The following is a 23208-nucleotide window of genomic DNA, read 5'->3' on the forward strand; positions in this document are numbered from 1 at the left end:
GATTCTCTATGCTGTACTGCTTTTGCTTGTTTTATCACATAAACTGAAATTATGCGAACTATTCCAATTTTAGCAACCAGGAAATAGTGGAGCGATTTTTGCATAGTGCACCTTTAGTGCAACAGATTAACATCAATAATGTATCTTCAGACATAGCCTACCCCTTGGGGAACACTCTTATTAGTGTAAAGGGGGTCTTAGTCTTAATCCCCTCAATTTGTTCAAAACGTGACTTCAGGAAACTGGAAGAGTGAGTGTTCAGTTGGAACTGGTGAGTTGGCGCTTGCCTGAGAGTAAAATCTGGAGTCGAGCTGTCTGTCCTGCAAGCTGTGTATTTGTGTGTGTGTGTGTCCTGTGTGACAGTGTGAGAGCGGACACACTGACTGAGTTAGGACAAATTAGTGACTGTATCCTCCCCGTCACAAAGAATACACAGAGCCCCACCTCTGACCTGAGTGATTTCCATGGCCGCGGTCGCCAGACAGAAAGGGACAGACACAGAGAGACAGACAGCGGTCACCATGCGTCCCAGTCTTAGCTCCAGTATAAATACCCCTCTGCCTCACTGTGAGAGGCAGTGGGGGGCTGGATTTGGCCCATCCCCTCCCTTATGCCCGAGACCGCCAGGCGACCGACACGATTTTGCTGCTTGAGGCACGCTTAAAATAGTCAGATCTTTTCCGAGACCACCTATTTGTGTAAGCTTTGAAAAGGGGTCATTTTCATATTGATTGACATATCCTTGGCTGTTCTGAATTACATGCACTATAAACCAACACTCACATCAAGTCAGTCTAATAGTAGTGTAGTTAAATTACCCATTGTATATTCCATGATGTCAGCTATCAAACAAACAGGTATTGGTCTGTTTTCCCTCCTCTCCTTCTTCTTCTTTCTGTCTTTTTTTCAATAACAGTGTTTATATGACTCATTTTTTCTGTCATCTTTTCTATCTGTAATTTCGTCTTGTGTTTTAATCATTCGTGTTTTATTTGTTTTTACCATTGAGGACCACTTTGAAAAGAATAATTTGATGTGATTTCCTCTGGGAATACATTGTTTATCTTGTTGTACATTATATGTATTTTACCCAAATAAATTCAATTCAATTACAGTGCCTTCAGAAAGTATTCACACCCCTTGACTTTTTCGACATTTTGTTGTGTTACAAAGTGGGATTAAAATGGATTTAATTGTATTTTTTGTCAACGATATACACAAAATACTCTTATGTCAAAGTGGAAGAAAAATTATAATATCTATAAAACATTTATGAAAAATAAAACAATATTATATCTTGATTAGATAAGTATTCAACCCCCTGAGTCAATACATGTTAGAATCACCTTTGGCAGCGGTTACAGGGTCTTTCTGGGTAAATCTCTGGATTGTACAACATTTGTCCATGACTATTTTCTAAATTCTTCAAGCTCTCTTAAATTGGCTGGTGATCATTGCTAGACAACCATTTTCAGGTCTTGTCATAGATTTTAAAGCAGATTTAAGTCAAAACTGTAACTCTGCCACTCCAATGTAGATTTGGCCTTGTGTTTTAGGTTATTGTACAGCTGAAAGGTAAATTCATCTACCACTGTCTGGTGGACAGCAGACTGAACCAGGTTTCCCTGCAGGATTCTGCCTATGCTTAGCTCCATTACGTTTATTTTTATCCTGAAAAGCTCCCTAGTCCTTAAGGATTACAAGCAAACCCAAAACATGATGCAGCCCACCACTATGCTTGAAGATATGGAGAGTGGTACTCAGTAATGTGTTGTATTGGATTTGCCCCAAACATAAGACTTTGTATTCAGGATAAAAAAGTGAATTGCTTTGCGACATTTTTTGCAGTATTATTTTAGTGCCTTGTTGCAAAGAGGATGCGTGTTTTGGAATATGTTTATTCTGTACAGGCTTCCTAACTACAATGTTGTTGATCCATCCTCAGTTTTCTCTGTTATTTAGGCTTCCCATAAGAAAGGGGTTGAAGATGTATTTCAGATTTTCAGTTGTAATTCATTTGTAAAAAATTAAAACATAATTCCACTTCGACATTAAGGGGTATTTTTTTAGGCCAGTGACCCAAAAAATCTAAAGTGTGTCCTTTTTAAATTCAGGCTATAACACAACAACATGTGGAAAAAGTCTGGGGTGTGAAGGCACTATAAATTATCTTTCCAGTCAAGGCCAGCTATGAGAGCCTTTCTCTTTCGTCATAAACAGTTTTTCTCTCAACTTCCCTTTCTTCCCTCTCTCTATATTATGGTTCTGTATTATTTGGGGATCTGGTTTTAATATGCTCTCTGATTTGGACTATTTTCCTATTAGGCTGTGTGATATGTTTTGCAAATATCTCCATTACTATTTCTCTCTCCCTCTCCTCTCTTTCCTCCCCCCACCATTTCCCTCTCCCAGGTGAATATGTTTGTGCTGTCGTCAGTGGTGTGTGTTCTTCTCAACCTGGCCGGCTTCATCCTCTGCTGTCAAGGAGCTCAGATGGTCTCCACCATAACCAACTGTCAACTGGTGACACACACACACGCAGACATCACCCACACACAGTCAGGCAGGCACGCACACACAGACCCACATGCATGCGCACACAACACAGACTCTTTCCTGATTTGAAATGTGTGTAGGTGTTTGATTGGTTGAGTGTGTGTGCAGATGTGATGATGTTGTGTGTAGGTGTTTGATTATGGTGTGAGACAGACAATGGGGATAAGTGGATCATGATTATCAGTGATCTATCTTCACATGTTTGTGTGGGCTATGTGTTGTTATTATAGGGGAGATTTAGATGTCTTAGGTGGCAGGCTGTATTCCTGTATTCATTCTCTCTCTGTCTCTCGCTTTCACTCTCTCTCTCTCACTAACACACACAGCTTCCTGCATTCAGAAGTAATTCACACCCCTGGACTTTTTCCACGTTTTGTTGTTGCTATTCTGCCCTTGAGTTGCGTTCCCATGCAAAACTAGACAGATAGCTAACAACTAAGTCTTCAATAAAACTCCCAAGGCGTGACTTTTCTTGAATGAATATATTGAAAACGTTTATGTTGTGAAACTGCAAAATACAGAAAAGAATATACTTTAGTGTTCAATTCACACCGACATACTGTAGCTGTACATTAAACATTTGAAGTTGCATAAATACAAAGCACGCGCTAAGGTACCATGCATCTGGCATGATGCCAAACCATATAGCTAATTGTTAACCATATGGTAATTGCTCCTTTCATTATTCTAATAATGTATAACCATCTATGTAGAATAACAAAGCATATTACACTAGAAACAGTAACAAAACTACAGTATTGTATATTTTACAATTCGTTTGCATGACGCATGAGCAAAGTAATACAGCTAACGACATACACATTAAAGGTATTGCAATTTGTGAGTAAATGCAACCAACATTGATATGTAAGAAACTCTATCAATAACAAGATTATCATCATTAGCTAAATGCTTGAATCGAACTTACAAATATTTTTCCAAGGCTGAAGCGTGACAAGAAATAACTACATTGAAAGACCTGCACCGTAGCGTTGTTTGTAGCTGCTTCTAAGCGTGCAAAACAAATTCTGTACTTCCTGTTTGCGTCAGTCTTTAAGTACCAGAAAGCGCCACTAGGGGGCAAATAACACCATTGAACACAATGAAAATACAATTGAACCATTGTAATAAATAATCTGTTACCTTCTAACAGGATGGCAGCACAGTTGCAGCTTGAATTTAAAATGTATCAAATGTAGATATTTTGTCACTGGCCTACACACAATACCCATAATGTCAAAGAGGAATTATGTTTTTTTTTAATGTTTACAAATTAATAAAAAATGAAAAGCTGAAATGTCTTGAGAAAATAAGTATTCAACCCCTTTGTTATGGCAAGCCTAAATAAGTTCAGGAGTAAAAGTGTGCTTAACAAATCACATAATAAGTTGAATGGACTCACTCTATGTACAATAATACTGTTTAACATGATTTTTGAATTACTTCCTCATCTCTTTACTCCACCATACAATTATCTGCAAGGTCCCTCAGTCGAGCGGTGAATTTCAAACACAGATTCAACCACAAAGACCAGGGAGGTTATCCAATGCCTCGCAAAGAAGGGCACCTATTGGTAGACGGGGGAAAAAATAAATGAACTGACATTGAATATCCCTTTTAGCATGGTGAAGTTATTAATTACACTTTGGACGGTGTATTAATACACCAAGTCACTACAAAGATATAGGTGTCCTTCCTAACTCGGTTGCCGGCGAGGAAGGACACTATCTGATCTACCTGATGTCTCTTTCCTCTCTATTGGAGATGCTATCTCAACAATGTGACCTCTCTACATCCTAATACCATCCATCATTTTTTTTATTAGTCCAACCGGCCCCACACAGAGACCAGGCCTGTGTCCCAAATGGCACCCTATTCCCTACATAGGGCACTACTTTTGAACAAAACTCTATGGGCCCTGTTTCAAAAGTAGTGCAGTATTGTATGTAGGGAATTAGGGTGCCATTTGGAACAGAAACAACGGCTGGTTCCAGTTCAAGGCATATCAACATGGTACATTTTATTAGCCTAGAAACTTGCCATCTCACACGTTAGACGTGCAGGAACTTCTCCCACCCCAAAACGAACTTGAACACAAGCAGCGTATCAGACTGGACCTGACATCTGGACATTGACACACGCATACGCATGCACACAGACACAAACACAAAAGGTGTGACCATTGAACAAGTTGAACTCCTAGGAGTAACATTGGATAGTCAGTTAATCATGGTGAAGCCATATTCACAAAGTTGTTGTGAAGATGGGTAGAGGTACAGTATGTCTGTTATAAAAATATATTCTGCATTTTTGACTCAAAGATCAAGTGTTCTAGTTGTTCGGGATCTGATCTTGTCCCATCTTGATTACTGTCCGGTAATATGGTCAGGTGCAGCAAAGAAAGACCTAGCAAAGCTGCAGCTGGCTCAAAACAAAGCAGCACGCTTTGCCCTTAACAAGCGCACACAAAACTAACCTCCACAACATGCATGTTCATCTTTCATGGTTGCGGGTTGCGGGTTGAGGAGAAATTGACTTCTTCTCTTCTAATCTTTTTAAGAAAAATGTGTGTGTTGAAAATGCCTACCCAATATTTTCATACACTTCAAACAGACACACCGTATATACCCCACCAGACATGCCAAGGGTTTCTTCACTGTATCCAAACCAAAAACAGACTTAATGCATTGCTCAGTTCTGTGTAGAGCCATGTAATCATGGAATGCTCTGCCACCAAAGGTTACTCAGGCAAAAAGCAGGTTAAGGCTTAAAGAAATTTTTAAAAAACGTATTTTATCACAGCGCCTCTCCTCTTTCTAAAGATCTACACTGTTGGTCCCATGTTTCATAAGCTGAAATAAAATATCCCAGACATTTTCCAGACTCTCAAAAATATTATTTCGCTCAAATTTTGTGCACAAATTTGTTTACATACCTGTTAGTGAAAATGTCTCCTCAACCAAGATAATCCATCCACCTAACAGGTGTGTCATATCAAGAAGCTGATGAAACCGCATAATCATTACACAGCTGCACTTTGTGCTGGGGACAATAAATGGCCACTCTAAAATTGCAATTTTGTCACACAACACAATGCCACAGATGTCTCAAGTTTTGAGGGAGCATGCAATTGACATGATGACTGCAGGAATGTCCACCAGAGCTGTTGCCAGATAATTTAATGTTAATTGCTCTACTATAAACCGCCTCCAACATCATTTTAGAAAATTTGGAAGTACGTCCAACCAGCCTCACAACCGCACACCACATGTAACCACACCATCCCAGGACCTCCACATCCTGCTTCTTCAACTTGCGGTATTGTCTGAGACCATCCACCCGGACAGCTGATGAGATTGTGGGTTTGCACAACCAAAGAATTTCTGCACAAACTGTCAGAAACCATCTAGCAACTTCGCACAGCCATTGAAGAGGCCACCATCAACTGCCTGATCAACTATATGCAAAGGAGATGTGTTGCAGTGCATGAGGCAAATGGTGGTCATACCAAATACTGACTGGTTTTCTGATCCACGACCCTACTTCTTTTTAAGGTGTCTGTGACCAACAGATGCATATCTGTATTCCCAGTCATGCGAAATCCATAGATTTGGGCTTAGTGAATGTATTTCAATTGACAAATGTACTAATATGAACTGTAACTCAGTAACATTTTGGAAATTGTTAAATATTGCGTTTATATTTTTGTTCAGTGTGTACTGTGCTTTCGTAAAGTATTCAGACCCCTTGACTTTTTCCACATTTTGTTATGTTACAGCCTTATTCTAAAATGCATTAAATATCACATTTACCTAAGTATTCAGACACTTTTTTTTCACAACTTTGTTGAAGCAACTTTGGCAGCGATTACACCTTTGAGTCTTCTAGGGTATGATGTTACAAGCGTGGCACACCTGTATTTGGGGAGTTTCTCCCATTCTTCGTTGCAGGCCTTCTCGAGCTCTGCCAGGTTGGATGGGGAGCATCGCTGCGCAGCTTTTTTCAGGTCTCTCCAGAGCTGTTAGATCGGGATCAAGTCCAGGCTCTGACTGGGCCACTCAGGGACATTCAGAGACTTGTCCCAAAGCCACTCTTGTGTTATCTTGGCTGTGTGCTTAGGGTCGTTGTCCTGTTGGATGGTGAAACTTTGCCCTAGTCTGAGGTGCCAAAGAGTTCAATCGCCCCAGTCTTCAGGCCAAAGAGTTCAAACTTGGTTTCATCAGACCAGAGAATCTTGTTTCTCCTGGTCTGTGTGTCCTTTAGGTGCCATTTGGCAAACTCCGAGCGGGCTTTTATGTGCATTTTACTGAGGAGTGGCTTCCGCCTGGTCGCTCTACCAAAAAGGTCTTATTGGTGGAGTGATGCAGGGAAGGTTGTCCTTCTGGAGGGTTCTCCCATCTCCACAGAGGAACTCTGGAGCTCTGTCAGAGTGACCATCGGATTCTTGGTCACCTCCCTCACCAAGACCCTTTTCCCCCGATTGTTCAGTTTGGCCGGACAGCCTGCTCTAGGAAGAGGCTTGGTGGTTCCGGACGTCTTCCATTTAAGAATGATGAAGGCCAATGTCTTCTTGGGGACCTTCAATGCTGCAGATATTTGTTGATAACCTTCCCCAGATATGTGCCTCGACACAATCCTGTCTTGGAGCTCTACGGACAATTCCTTCGACCTCTTGGTTTGGTTTGCACTGTCACCTGTGGTTCCTAATATAGACAGTTGTGTGCCTTTCGAAATCATATCCAATCAATTGAATTTACCACAGCTGGACTCCAATCAAGTTGTAGAAACATCTCAAGGATGATCAATGGAAACAGAATGCACCTGAGCTCAATCTTGTGTCTCATACCAAAGGGTCTGATTACTTATGTAAATAAGGTATTTCTGTTCTTTATTTTCAATAAATGTGCAACATTTTCTAAAAACCTGTTTCGCTTCGTCATTCTGGGCTATTGTGTGTAGATTGATAAGGAAAATAAATAAATTGTCAATTTTAGAATAAGGCTGTAACGTAACAAAATGTGGAAAAAGTTAAGGGGTCTGAACACTTTCCGAATGCACTGTATATACATTTACATTTACATTTAAGTCATTTAGCAGAGGCTCTTATCCAGAGCGACTTATACATGTCACGCCCTGACCATAGTAAGCTGTTTATTCTCTATGTTGGTTGGGGCGTGATACTAACTAGGGTGGGTCATCTAGGTTTTTTGTATTTGTCTATGTTGGCCTGATATGGTTCCCAATCAGAGACAGCTGTTTATCGTTATCTCTGATTGGGGATCATATTTAGGTAGCCATTCCCTCATTTGTGTTTGTGGGATTTTGTCTACATTTAGTTGCCTGAGTACACAACAGTAGCGTCATGTTTCGTTTGGTTGGTTGTTTGTTGAGTGAGTTTCGGTTTATTAAAATTATGTTGAACTCTATGCACGCTGCGCCTTGGTCTAATCATTATAACGAGCGTGACAGAAGATCCCACCAAAAATGGACCAAGCAGCGTGTACAGGAGGAGTGGACTTGGGAGGAGATCCTGGATGGTAAAAGAACCCTGGACGCAGGCCGGGGAGTATCGCCGTCCGAAGGAGGAGATAGAGGCAGCGAAAGTGGAACGGCGACGATACGAGGAGTTAGCTCAACGAAGCAAGCACGAGAGGCAGCGAACACGGGGAGATTGGCGGAGTCAGGGTTCAGACCTGAGCCAACTCCTCGTGCTTTACGGTGGGGAGCGTGTGAACGGTCAGGCACCGTGTAATGCGGTGATGCGCACGGTGTCTCCAGTGCGCGTTCACAGCCCAGTGCGCTTTGTTCCAGCTTCCCACAGTTGCCGTGCTAGAGTGGGCATTCAGCCAGGATGGATTGTGCTACGTTGGCCTGATATGGTTCCCAATCAGAGACAGCTGTTTATCGTTGTCTCTGATTGGGGATCATTTTTAGGTAGCCATTTCCTCATTTGTGTTTGTGGGATCTTGTCTACATTTAATTGCCTGAGTGCACAACAGTAGCTTCACTTTTCGTTTGGTTGGTTGGTTTGTTTTGTTCAGTGAGTTTCGGTTTATTAAAATGATGTTGAACCATACGTATGCTGCGCCTTGGTCTAATCATTATAATGCGGGTGACAATACAGTGCAAGTCAAAAGTTTGGGGACACCTACTCATTCCAGGGTTTTTCTTTATTTTTACTATTTTCTACATTGTAGAATAATAGTGAAGACATCATAACTATTCTGCCCTTGAGTTGCGTTCCCATGCAAAACTAGACAGAAAGCTAACAACTAAGTCTTCAATAAAACTCCCAAGGCGTGACTTTTCTTGAATTAATATATTGTAAACGTTTATGTTGTGAAACTGCAAAATACAGAAAAGAATATACTTTAGTGTTCAATTCACACCGACATACTGTAGCTGTACATTAAACATTTGAAGTTATATAAATACAAAGCACGCGCTAAGGTACCATGCATCTGGCATGATGCCAAACCATATAGCTAATTGTTAACCATATGGTAATTGGCTCCTTTCATTACTCCAATAATGTATAACCATCTATGTAGAATAACAAACATATTACACTAGAAACAGTAACAAAACTACAGGATTGTATATTTTACAATTCGTTTGCATGACGCATGAGCAAAGTAATACAGCTAACGACATACACATTAAAGGCATTGCAATTTGTGAGTAAATGCAACCAACATTGATATGTAAGCAACTCTATCAATAACAAGATTATCATCATTAGCTAAATGCTTGAATCGAACATACAAACAAATATTTTTCCAAGGCTGAAGCGTGACAAGAAATAACTACATTGAAAGACCTGCACCGTAGCGTTGTTTGTAGCTGCTTCTATGCGTGCAAAACAAATTCTGAACTTCCCGTTTGCGTCGTCTTTCTAAGTACCAGAAAGCGCCACTAGGGGGCAAAATAACACCATTGAACACAATGAAAATACAATTGAACCATTGTAATAAATAATCTGTTACCTTCTAACAGGATGGCAGCACACTCCCCGCCTGGTATAATGAAATTGTGCCACTATGAAATAAAACATATCAAGAAACAAATAATGTCCTTTCTATTTTTTATCTTTTGTCTCTAGGATGCTTCAGAAAGAAGAACAACAATCTCTGAGATTGGTCTCAGAAACACCTTAGCAGCTCCTTGCTTGACAATTTTTAGTTCTACTTTCCTAACCTTTTTGTCAGTACTGGGAAAGGTTTTTACCACAAGCCCGACTGGCCAGTCATTTCTGTGTGCCTGACTGTCTTTCAATAAGACAACATCTCCCACTTTTACATTTGGCTTTTCTGCTGTCCATTTTCTGCGTCTCTGCAGCGTTGTCAGGTACGCTGTGTACGTGAGTGGAGTACCTGACAACGCTGCAGAGACGCAGAAAATGGACAGCAGAAAAGCCAAATGTAAAAGTGGGAGATGTTGTCTTATTGAAAGACAGTCAGGCACACAGAAATGACTGGCCAGTCGGGCTTCTTCACCTTTTCCAAAAGGTGTCAGCGAGACACTGGACTTGCTTCCACTGTTTTCCATGAAGGTCGTTCATGCTGAAGTATCCGGAAGGGGCTGAGGTAGCGCTGGTCTTTTGTGTAGGTCGGCATGTCAGGGTCGGTTGATACTGACACTAAGGGTCTCGCATTGATTATTGCCATAACTTCAGACATAAGAGTGCTCAAGACCTCATGTGTGAGACGAGTGGAGCCCGTCTGAAACAGCATAGCATCAAGAATACGTCTGGCAACTCCAATGAGTCTCTCCCAAGAACCACCCATATGAGACGAGTGTGGAGGATTAAATATCCAAGTACATCCCTTATCTGAGAGGTATTTAGTCAGTTCTGAGTCATTTGTGTCGATACCCAGTTCCCTGCAGGCACCTATAAAGTTTGTACCTCGATCAGACCGTAGCACTTTGCTGGACCACGGATAGCGAAAAAACGCCTCAGCGCGTTGATGAAGCTGGATGTGGACATGGATTCGATAAGCTCGATATGGACTGCTCTAGTAGACATACATGTAAAGAGCACCGCCCAGCGCTTGGAGTCTGCACTACCACCTCTAGTGCGACGAGTTATGACATTCCATGGTCCAAACACATCAAGTCCAACGCTGGTGAATGGTGGTTCAGATGTGAGTCTGTCTGCAGGCAAGTCAGCCATTTTTTGGTCAACTAACCTCCCTCTAACCTTGCGGCAGGTGACACACTTGTGAATGATACCAGAGACCAGACGTTTGCTCCCAATAATCCAGAAGCCTGCTGCTCGAATAGCTCCATCTGAAAAATGACGGCCTTGGTGAGCCACTTGCTCGTGATAATGTCTTAGCAGCAGAGTGGCAACATGATGTGTCCGTGGGATGATGAGAGGATGTTTTTCGTCTTGTAACATGTCGGCGGAGGATAAGCGGCCTCCCACCCTCAGCAACCCATCCTCATCAATCACTGGGTTCAGCTTTTTGAGTGTACTTTGCTTTGGGAACTCTTTTCCTTTTTCAATGCATTTGAATTCCTCTCTGAAGGTTTCATGTTGCACACAGTGAATGATTGCTGTTTTGGCTTGTGACAACTCACTTGTACCGCATGGTTTATTAGTCATGCCAGCCTCTGCAGCTGGTGTTGTCTGCACCTTCATGGAAGGATCTTGCAACATGAATGAGTCGTGCTGTGGCACGATTGAGAGTTTTCCAGCTTGAGAACCTCTCAAAGCGATGAGAGCCGAGTTGAGCTCCAGAAACTTTAGAGGCAAAGACAGTGACGTCTGGTCGAATCTCTGCATCTGTGTGAGGCTCTACGAGGTCAAAATGTATGTTCTCAGGCTTACTCGAGTTTGTTTGGGTCAGGAACGGTGGACCTGAGAACCAACTAGTGTGTTTTAAGAGCGCAGCAAGTATGGGCCTGGTTGCATGGTCTGCTGGATTGCTGTCAGTGTTTATATAGCACCACTGATCTGGATGGGTAGACTTCCTGATGCGAGTTATCCTATTGGCAACATAGACATAGAATCTTTTGGTGACATTGTGGATGTAACCGAGAACTATCTTACTGTCTGTGTAGAACTTGGCTGCATGTATATCAATGTCAATTTCGTCTTTGATCAGTTCATACATCTCAACAGCTAGCAAAGCCGCACACAGTTCTAGGCGTGGGATAGTGTGGGCCGGACGAGGGGCCAATTTTGATTTCCCCATGACAAATCCAACATGGCATTGACCTTCCGAGTCAATAACTCTCAGGTAGGCTACCGCTCCTATGGCTACTGTAGAGGCATCCGAGAAGATGTGTAGCTCTCTTCTTAGAGTGGTAGACAAGGAGACTGGGATGTAGGTCCGCTGTATATTCATATGTTCCAACTCCATCAAAGATTCCTTCCACATTTTCCATTCCTCTTCTTTTTCTGCGGGAAGAGGGGCATCCCACTCACTCTGATTAGAAGAGAGTTCTCTGATTAAGGCTTTACCTTGCATTGTTATTGGAGCCACGAACCCAAGGGGGTCATAAAGACTATTCACTGTGGACAGGATGCCTCTCCGCGTAAAAGGCTTCTCATTGTGGGACACCTGGAATGAGAAGCTGTCTGTTTCCAGGTTCCAGGAAAGTCCCAGACTCCGTTGAAAGGGGAGAGGATCCACTCCTAGGTCCAGATCTTTTAAGTCTTTCGCACGGTCCTCCATAGGGAAGGCTTCCATAACTGTTTTGCTATTGGATGCAATCTTGTGTAGTTTCATGTTGGACTCCGCCAACATTGCTTGTGTTTTTCTTAGAATGTTGACAGCTTCTTCTGTAGTAGCTACTGATGTCAGCCCATCACCGACGTAGACGTTCCTCACTACATATTGCTTGGGTTCTGACCCGTGTTCCTTCTCACCCTGTAGCGCTGCTCGTCTCATGCAGTAGATGGCTACGGCTGGTGAAGGGCTGTTCCCAAATACATGGACTTTCATCCTGTACTCAGTTATGTTTCTATCTGGGTTGTTGTCTTCATACCAGAGAAACCTTAAGTAATCTCTGTGATCCTCACGTACACCAAAACAGTAAAACATTTGTTGCACATCTGCTGTTAGTGCAATGCAATCCTTGCGGAAACGCATTAGGACACCCAAGAGTGTGTTGTTTAAGTCTGGACCACTGAGCAGAACATCGTTAAGTGACACGCCTTGACACTTAGCACTGGAGTCAAATACTACTCGTATTTGTTCAGGCTTTTGTGGATGGTAAACACCAAATATGGGCAGATACCAACGTTCTTTGTCTCCCTCTAGTGGCTGTAAAATGACGCTTCATGTCAGGCTTTTTGTCTAAAGTCCTGCGAAGTGATGTGAGACGGTTCATGGCCTGCTCCCTGTTATTAGGAAGGCGACGTCTAGTGGGGCGAAAGGGTAGTGGAGCCACCCAGTTGTTTCCATCATCCTGGAAAACCTGTTTGTCCATAATGTCCAAGAAGGCTTTGTCCTCCACTGATGGTGCTGGTTTATCATCGTCTTGTGTTTTGTCGAACACTGAACATCCCAGGCTGTCTGTGTTCACAGTTGTGATTGGATCTCTCGAGTGCACTGTAGAGGGAGAGATGTGTTTCTGAGCTACGCTGTTGTAGTTCTCTTTTACCTGGATGATGTCAGGGCAAGGGCTCAGATAGGATGTGCGACCATTTTGAAGTATGTTTGTCCTGAACACGTTAACATTGGCTGGTCGGTGACCCGTTCCCAGACAGACCTCACCCACAATGACCCACCCGAGGTCGAGTCGCTGTGCATAAGGAGTGTCGTGGGGCCCATTGATTTGCTCTCGTACCTTGTGTACCCTTAAGATGTCTCGTCCTAAGAGCAGGAGGATGGGAGCGTCTGGGTCCACAGCTGGAATTCTGTCCATAACTGGTTGCAGATGGGGATGATGATACGCAATGTCGGGGAGGGAATCTCCATCCTATCGTCTGGCATCATATCACACTCTATCAGAGTAGGGAGAGTGAGCTGCATGTGTCCATCTATAGACTCCACCATAAAGTTGACGGCTCTCCTGCCTGAAGTCTCTGTTACCCCAGAACACGTCTTCATGGTGTATGGAGCAGAGTTGTCATTGATGTTGAAGAGACTGAAAAACTCTGTCTTGGCCAGAGATTTGTTACTCTGTTCATCAAGCACTACATACATTTTGACAGCTTTCTCTCTTTTCCCAGCCGGATAAGCTTTGACTAGGCATATTTTTGAACATGATCTTGGATTGACTGCCTCACCACAGATCTCTGTACACTTTGAGGTGACAGATAGAAGAGCATTGTCACCTTGCTCCCCGCCATGCTCTGTCTCTGCTGTAGCGGTGTCTGTATTTGTAGGGGCTGGGCCTGGATGCAGAGCAGCAAGATGCCTGTCGCTGTCGCACTCAGAGCACTTGATTGAAACCTTACAGTCTTTAGCTCTGTGCTGAGTTGACCCACAACATCGGAAACAAATGCCATTGTCTTTGAGATATGATTTGCGCTCATCTAGAGTTTTGTATCTAAAACCACAACACTTTTTAAGAGGATGAGGCTTGTTATGTATTGGGCAGTGACGATCAGGGTTTTCAACCTTTGTCTTACTGGGTTTGGTTTGGTGGTCTGAGGCCTCAGATGACACATCTGTCTTGTATACAGTCACAGGTGTCTTGCTGCTGTACCTGGCAGGTTTCTCACTTTTCATGGACACCTGGTTAGTTGAGGTGTAGAGGGTGAAGCTGGGGTCATTTCTAATTTACGCCTGGTTCCTGATGAATCTCGAGAAGAACGAGAATGGTGGGAATGCTACCCGATAGTCCTTATATTTGGATCCCTGTGCTATCCATTTTTCTTGTAAACTGAATGGAAGTTTCTCTACAATAGGGTTTACCCCCCGAGATGTGTCCAGATAAGCGAGGCCTGGAAGGTACCCTTCTACTTTAGCACACTCCAGTTCGAGAAGAATGTCACCTAGTTCTCTTAGTTTGTGATTGTCTTTGTTAGCCAGTTTTGGAAAATCATCCATTTTCTTCAACAGTGCATTCTCGATCACTTCGGGTGTACCATAGCACTCTTCTAGTCGTTGCCAGACCATGTTAAGTCCTGCTGTTGCGTTGAAAATATGGACAGATCTAATTCTGTTTGCTTGCTCAGACGACTCTGCCCCTAGCCACTTGGTAATTAGATCTAACTCTTCCCTGGCTGATAAATTCAAGTCTCTGATCGCATTGAGAAAGGATGCTTTCCATGCCCAATCATTTTCAGGGCGATCATCAAACTTCAGGAGTCCGGAACTCACCATCTCACGTCGTAGGAGGTACTTGGTGAGGTCTGGTGCCACTTGTGACTCAGGGAAGTTGTGTGTGTGTGTGACTGGAAGTGGGCTTGCTTTCCATTTCCACCCTGCTGCTGTTCATTTCTTTTGAACAGAGAGTCTCTGCTCATATTCTGTTGTTTGCTACTTTCTGGATTATGGCATGTAGCTTGGTCAACACTAAGCTCTTGTTTCTCCACTTCAAATGGAAGTTCAGCAAAGTAGGGCCTAGCATGTTGTTGCACATACTCACATGTACGTTGGACTGGACTTAAGGGCTGTGTCCCTGTGTCTAGTTCTTTGCGAAGCTCTCTGCGTTCTGATCCTACAACTTCTTCAAAAGCTGCAGCTTCAGCCAACGCAGCAGCTGCTCTCTCAACTTGGAGAACATATAAACTTGCCTCGAGGTCAGCTTTTTGCTTCAACAAGCTGGCCTCTATTTCTGCCTTTTGTTTCATCACAGAAGCTTCCTTCTCAGCATAAGAGACTTGTGCGCGTGCTGTGTCCGCCTTGGCGCGTACTTTGACGGCTGCAGAACTCGCCTTTGAGGATCTGCTTGACTGTTTTGATGACCTTGATCTTGTAGATTGAGACTTGGTCCCAATGTGCTGAAGAGGCTCTTCCATCTCTCTCTGTTGAACACCTGGCTCTGGTTGTTGCATCATAGACTGCTGGTCTTCCCTAGGAAGAGACTTTGTTGGCTGATGAACGTAGAAACATAACCACCGTGTGCAGTTATTCTTGTGCTTGAGCCCGCTGTGATGATGTTTTTTCACTATTCTGCCCTTGAGTTGCGTTCCCATGCAAAACTAGACAGATAGCTAACAACTAAGTCTTCAATAAAACTCCCAAGGCGTGACTTTTCTTGAATGAATATATTGTAAACGTTTATGTTGTGAAACTGCAAAATACAGAAAAGAATATACTTTAGTGTTCAATTCACACCGACATACTGTAGCTGTACATTAAACATTTGAAGTTGCATAAATACAAAGCAGGCGCTAAGGTACCATGCATCTGGCATGATGCCAAACCATATAGCTAATTGTTAACCATATGGTAATTGGCTCCTTTCATTACTCCAATAATGTATAACCATCTATGTAGAATAACAAGCATATTACACTAGAAACAGTAACAAAACTACAGTATTGTATATTTTACAATTCGTTTGCATGACGCATGAGCAAAGTAATACAGCTAACGACATACACATTAAAGGCATTGCAATTTGTGAGTAAATGCAACCAACATTGATATGTAAGCAACTCTATCAATAACAAGATTATCATCATTAGCTAAATGCTTGAATCGAACTTACAAACAAATATTTTTCCAAGGCTGAAGCGTGACAAGAAATAACTACATTGAAAGACCTGCACCGTAGCGTTGTTTGTAGCTGCTTCTATGCGTGCAAAACAAATTCTGAACTTCCCGTTTGCGTCGTCTTTCTAAGTACCAGAAAGCGCCACTAGGGGGCAAATAACACCATTGAACACAATGAAAATCCAATTTAACCATTGTAATAAATTAATCTGTTACCTTCTAACAGGATGGCAGCACAATAACTATGAAATAACACATGGAATCATGTAGTAACCAAAAAAGTCAAATCAAGGTATGTTTTAGATTCTTCAAAGTAGCCACCCTTTCCATTGAAGACAGCTTTGCACGCTTCACCTGAAATTATTTTCCAACAGTCTTGAAGGAGTTCCCACATATGCTGAGCACTTGTTTGGCTGCTTTTCCTTCACTCTGTGGTACAACTCATCCCAAATCATCTCAATTGGGTTGAGGTTGGGTGATTGTGGAGGCCAGGTCATCTGATGCAGCACTCCATCACTCTCCTTCTTGGTCAAATAGCCCTTACACAGCCTGGAGGTGTTATAGTTATATTATAGTTATAGTCACACTAAGCGCAAACCAGATGGGATGGCATATCGCTGCAGAATGCTGTGGTAGCCATGTTGGTTAAGTGTGCCTTGAATTCTAAGCAAGTCTCTTATTCTTATTGGTGTCCTTTAGTAGTGGTTTCTTTGCAGCAATTGTACCATGAAGGCCTGATTCACACAGTCTTCTCTGAACAGTTGATGTTGAGATGTGTCTGTTACTTGAACTCTGCGAAGCATTTATTTGGGCTGCAATTTCTGAGGCTGGTAACTCTAGTGAACCAATCCTCTGCAGCAGAGGTAACTCTGGGTCTTCCTTTCCTGTGGCGGTCCTCATGAGAGCCAGTTTCATCATGACGCTTGATATCGCTTTTTGCGACTGCAGTTGAAGAAACGTTCAAAGTTCTTTACATTTTCCACATTGACTGACCTACATGTCGTAAAGTGATAATGGACTGTCATTTCTCTTTGCTTATTTGAGCTGTTTAGTCTTTTAACAAATCCTCTATATACCACCCCTACCTTGTCACAACACAACTGATTGGCTCAAACACATTAAGAAGGAAAGAAATTCCACAACTTTACTTTTAACAAGACACACCTGTTAATTAAAATTCATTCCAGGTGACTACCTCATGAAGCTGGTTGAGAGAATGCCAAGAGTGTGCAAAGGGTGGCTACTTTGAAGAATCTGAAATGTAAAATATATACACTGCTCAAAAAAATAAAGGGAACACTAAAATAACACATCCTAAATCTGAATGAATTAAATATTCTTATTAAATACTTTTTTCTTTACATAGTTGAATGTGCTGACAACAAAATCACACAAATTATCAATGGAAATCAAATTTATCAATCAAATTTGTAGGGAGGTCTGGATTTGGAGTCACACTCAAAATTAAAGTGGAAAACCACACTACAGGCTGATCCAACTTTGATGTAATGTCCTTAAAACAAGTCAAAATAAGGCTCAGTAGTGTGTGTGGCCTCCAAGTGCCTGTATGACCTCCCTACAACGCCTGGGCATGCTCCTGATGAGGTGGCGGATGGTCTCCTGAGGGATCTCCTCCCAGACCTGGACTAAAGCATCTGCCAACTCCTGGACAGTCTGTGGTGCAACGTGGCGTTGGTGGATGTAGCGAGACATGATGTCCCAGATGTGCTCAATTGGATTCAGGTCTGGGGAACGGACGGGCCAGTCCATAGCATCAACGCCTTCCTCTTGCAGGAACTGCTGACACACTCCAGCCACATGAGGTCTAGCATTGTCTTGCATTAGGAGGAACCCAGGGCCAACCGCACCAGCATATGTTCTCACAAGGGGTCCGAGGATCTCATCTCGGTACCTAATCTCGGTACCTTGTAAGTCCCTCTGGATAAGAGCGTCTGCTAAATGACTTAAATGTAATGTAAATGTCTAATGGCAGTCAGGCAACCTCTGGCGAGCACATGGAGGGCTGTGCGGCCCCCCAAAGAAATGCCACCCCACACCATGACTGACCCACCGCCAAACCGGTCATGCTGGAGGATGTTGCAGGCAGCAGAACGTTCTCCACGGCGTCTCCAGACTCTGTCACGTCTGTCACGTGCTCAGGGTGAACCTGCTTTCATCTGTGAAGAGCACAGGGCGCCAGTGGCAAATTTGCCAATTTTGGTGTTCTCTGACAAATGCCAAACGTCCTGCACGGTGTTGGGCCCCCACCTGTGGACGTCGGGCCCTCATACCACCTTCATGGAGTCTGTTTCTGACCGTTTGAGCAGACACATGCACATTTGTGGCCTGCTGGAGGTCATTTTGCAGGGTTCTGGCAGTGCTCCTCCTGCTCCTCCTTGCACAAAGGCGGAGGTAGTGGTCCTGCTGCTGGGTTGTTGCCCTCCTACGGCCTCCTCCACGTCTCCTGATGTACTGGCCTGTCTCCTGGTAGCGCCTCCAGACACAGCAAACCTTCTTGCCACAGCTCGCATTGATGTACCATCCTGGATGAGCTGCACTACCTGAGCCACTTGTGTGGGTTGTAGACTCCGTCTCATGCTACCACTAGAGTGAAAGCACCGCCAGCATTCAAAAGTGACCGAAACATCAGCCAGGAAGCATAGGAACTGAGAAGTGGTCTGTGGTCACCACCTGCAGAACCACTCCTTTATTGGGGGTGTCTTGCTAATTGCCTATAATTTCCACCTGTTGTCTATACCATTTGCACAACAGCATGTGAAATTTTTTGTCAATCAGTGTTGCTTCCTAAGTGGACAGTTTGATTTCACAGAAGTGTGATTGACTTTTACATTGTGTTGTTTAAGTGTTCCCTTTATTTTTTTGAGCAGTGTATATATTAGATATTTTTTGTAACCTTTATTTAACACTTGTTTGGTTACTACATTATTCCATATGTGTTATTTCATAGTTTTGATGTCTTCACTATTATTCTACAATGTAGAACATAGTAAAAATATAGAAAAACCCTTGAATGAGTAGGTGTGTCCAAACTTTTGACTGGTACTATATGTACATATAGTACAGTGCCTTCGGAAAGTATTCAGACCCCTTGATTTTTTCTGCATGTTGTTACGTTATAGCCTTTTACAAAATGGATTACATGTTTGTTTTTTATCTCAGCAATCTACACACAATACCCCATAATGACAAAGCTAAACCCTATAAAATAAATTGGGGGCAAATGTTAAAAATAAAAAAACAGAAATACTTTGTTTTCTTAAATATTCAGACCCTTCACTGTGAGACTCGAAATTGAGCTCAGGTGCATCCTTTTTCCATTGATCATACAACTTGATTGGAGTCCACCTGTGGTAAATTCAATTGATTGGACATGATTTGGAAGGCACACACACCTGCAAGGTCCCTCAGTTGACAGTGCATGTCAGAGCAAAAACCAAGCCATGAGGTTGAAGGATTGTGTCGATGCACAGATTGACATCGGAAGTTTACATACACCTTAGCCAAATACATTTAAACTCAGTTTTTCACAATTCCTGATATTTAATCCTAGTGAAAATTCTCTCTCTTAGAGTCACCACTTTATTTTAAGAATGTGAAATGTCAGAATAATAGTAGAGAGAATTATTTATTTCAGCTTTTATTTCTTTCATCACATTCCCAGTGGATCAGAATTTTACATACACTCAATTAGTATTTGGTAGCATTGCCTTTAAATTGTTTAACTTGGGTTAAACATTTCAGGTAGCCTTCCTCAAGCTTCCTACAATAAGTTGGGTGAATTTTGTCCCATTCCTCCTGACAGAGCTAGTGTAACTGAGTCAGGTTTGTAGGCCTACTTGCTGGCACATGCTTTTTCAGTTCTGCCCACAAATGTTCTATAGGATTGAGGTCAGGGCTTTGTGATGGCCACTGTAATACCTTGACATTGTTGTCCTTAAGCCATTTTGCCACAACTTTGGAAGTATGCTTGGGGTCATTGTCCATTTGGAAGACCCATTTGCAACTACGTTTTAACTTCCTGACTGATGTCTTGAGATGTTGCTTCAATATATCCACATCATTTTGCTTCCTCATGATGTCGTCTATATTGTGAAGTGCACCAGTCTCTCCTGCAGCAAAGCACCCCCACAACATAATGCTACCACCCCTGTTCTTCACGGTTGGGATGGTGTTCTTCGGTTTGCAAGCCTCTCCCGTTTTCCTCCAAACATAACGATGGTCATTATGGCCAAACAGATCTATTGTTGTTTCATCAGACCAGAGGACATTTCTCCAAAAAGTACGATCTTTGTCCCCATGTGCATTTGCAAACCGCAGTCTGGCTTTTTTTATGGCGGTATTGGAGCAGTGGCTTCTTCCTTGCCCAGCGGCCTTTCAGGTTATGTCAATATAGGTCCTGTTTTACTGTGGATATAGATACTTTTGTACGTGTTTCCTCCAGCATCTTCACAAGGTCCTTTGCTGTTGTTCTGGGATTGATTTGCATTTTTCACAACAAAGTATGTTCATCTCTAGGAGACAGAACGCCTCGCCTTCCTGAGCGGTATGACGGCTGCGTGGTCCCATGGTGTTTATACTTGCGTACTATTGTTTGTATAGATGAACGTGGTACCTTCAGGCGTTTGGAAATTGCTCCCACGGATGATCCAGACTTGTGGAGGTCTACAATTATTTTTCTGAGGTCTGTGCTGATTTCTTTAGATTTTCTCATGATGTCAAGCAAATAGGCACTGAGTTTGAAGGTAGGCCTTAAAATACATCCAAAGGTACACCTCCAATTGACTCAATAGATGTCAATTAGCCTATCAGACGCTTCTAAAGCCATCACATCATTTTCTGGAATTTTCCAAGCTGTTTAAAAGCACAGTCAACTTAGTGTATGTAAACTTCTGACCTACTAGAATTGTGATACAGTGAATTATAAGACAAATAATCTGTCTGTAAACAATTGTTGGAAAACTTACTTGTGTCATGCACACAGTAGATGTCCTAACCGACTTGCCAGAACTGTAGTTTGTTAACAAGAAATTTGTGGAGTGGTTGAAAAACATATTTTAATGTCTCCAACCTAAGTGTATGTAAACTTTCGACTTCAACTGGTTAAATTGTGAGAGGTTTTGAGTAATGGAGTCTCCCGTCCAGAACACCTGCTCCTCAAATCTGTTGTTACTTTCACTAAACCCTGACCCCCTCGCTTACCCTAACCTTAACCATTTTAAATGTCAACTTCAATGGGGGTAGGGACGTCCCAAGGATCCCGGATAGCAAGGACCCTTTCATTGACCTGGAGGGAGGGAGGGAGGGCAATGAAAATGTACATGCCTGAAGGTAAAATATGTCTTGCTCTCACTCTGTTGATGTCTCTCTCTTCAGTTTCCCTCTTTGCCCTATTTCTCTCTCCCTCCCTTCCTCCCTCCTTACTTTCCTCTGGTTGAAAGTGTTAACATTCTTAGAATAGGTTGGGATTGGCATGCCAACATGTCAAACAAAGTCTGTTTGTTTTTTACATTTCTTAGACCTGGTCTGTTGTGTGTTTCAGAGTGAGTCTAACGGCCATGTATCTGTTGTGTTTTATGTGTTTCAGTGTGAGTCTAAACGCCATGCATCTCTTGTGTGTTTCAGAGTGAGGTGGAAGATGTGTGTAACTGCTGTCCTCAAACCCCCACTGCCAAGTGTCCTGAGGACAAACTTCTCAAACTCTACCCTGGACACTCCTGTAGTACCATGAGGGTCCTGCTCAAGGTGTGTATGTGTTAGTTTGTGCATACCATGTGTGTGAGAGAATTTATGTTCATTGCATGGAGTTGTACAGAGATCGCAACATGGTATCTGTCCCATTATGGCATCTGGGCAGCGCCACTGAGTCCATCTCCATTTATTTATTCTACTACTTCTATGAGTTGGTTAACAACCTGCATTCTGCCACCTGGAGTGTGTTGCTAGAAAAGGTTTGAAGCCAAGTTTGGCGATTAACTGCCACCTTCAGTAATGGAATGTTTGCTCACAAGTATAATTCATTGTCTGATCCCTCCTGATGATCTTGATGGAATTATGTGATCCTTACTTAACCCATAGGAATTCCCACCCAGGTGGCTACTTAACCTTTCACACATACCAACAAATGGGTGTGATCATTCTACAGTGGTCACTGCAGCTTACGCTCAAACTGGTGTGATTAGAACGCTTACAGTTTCTATTTACGCAACAGTCAGCATTTAAGCTAGCCACACTGTTTATTCACAGAAACATTTTGCACAAACACAGTCCTTACAAAGTTATGTCCTGAACGTGCCAAGTTTATTTTTGGATGCAATGTTCAGACATTCACAGAAGTAAAGAAAATGGAAAATGTAGGCTACGTTAGTCCTAGCACTAACTGAGGAAAGATTGACATAACACAAGCAGTCATATTTAGATAACTCTCGACTGTCAGAAACCACAATATGAATAAGCTAATAGCAATTACTATTTATATTTCATCACATCATGGGTGAGCTTATAGAAATAAAACTTTAAAAATATATATATATTTTTTTATTTACCGTAATTGCTGGACTATTAAGCGCACCTGAATATAAACCGCACCCACTGAATTATAAAAAAATATGTATTTTGTACATAAATAAGCTGCACATGTCTATAAGCCGCAGGTGCCTACCGGTACATTGAAACAAATTAACTTTACACAGCTTTTAAACGAAACACGGCTTGTAACAAAAATAAATAGGCTTTAACGAAACACGGCTTGTAACAAAAATAAATAGGCTTTAACGAAATACGGCTTGTAACAAAAATTAAAACAGTAGCCTACCAAGAAAGTCATTGGTCACTATCTTCCTCCTCCTGTGCACTGAAACCACTGAAGTCATCTCCTTCGGTGTCGGAGTTGAATAGCCTCAGAATTGCTTCATCCGATGTTGGACGTTTTCATTGTCACTCTCGTCACTTTCATCCGGAGGCAAATACCCCGCTGAGCTCATGCTGCCCCTTCAACACGCAGCAGTCCAGC

The 23208-nt window shown here is 42.5% G+C and overlaps 1 protein-coding gene across 1 annotated transcript in view; it reads left to right on the forward strand.

The window, feature by feature from the left end:
- The window catches only part of LOC115111936 (endosomal transmembrane epsin interactor 1), a 74167-nt gene that overhangs the window by 19796 nt on the left and 31163 nt on the right, over nt 1-23208 (forward strand). The window contains 2 exon segments of the mRNA XM_029638491.2: nt 2413-2523; nt 21822-21941. Of these exon segments, the coding sequence (XP_029494351.2) occupies nt 2413-2523; nt 21822-21941 (231 nt within the window).

Source organism: Oncorhynchus nerka, linkage group LG27, assembly GCF_034236695.1.
Source record: "Oncorhynchus nerka isolate Pitt River linkage group LG27, Oner_Uvic_2.0, whole genome shotgun sequence".
Classification (NCBI taxonomy): domain Eukaryota; kingdom Metazoa; phylum Chordata; class Actinopteri; order Salmoniformes; family Salmonidae; genus Oncorhynchus; species Oncorhynchus nerka.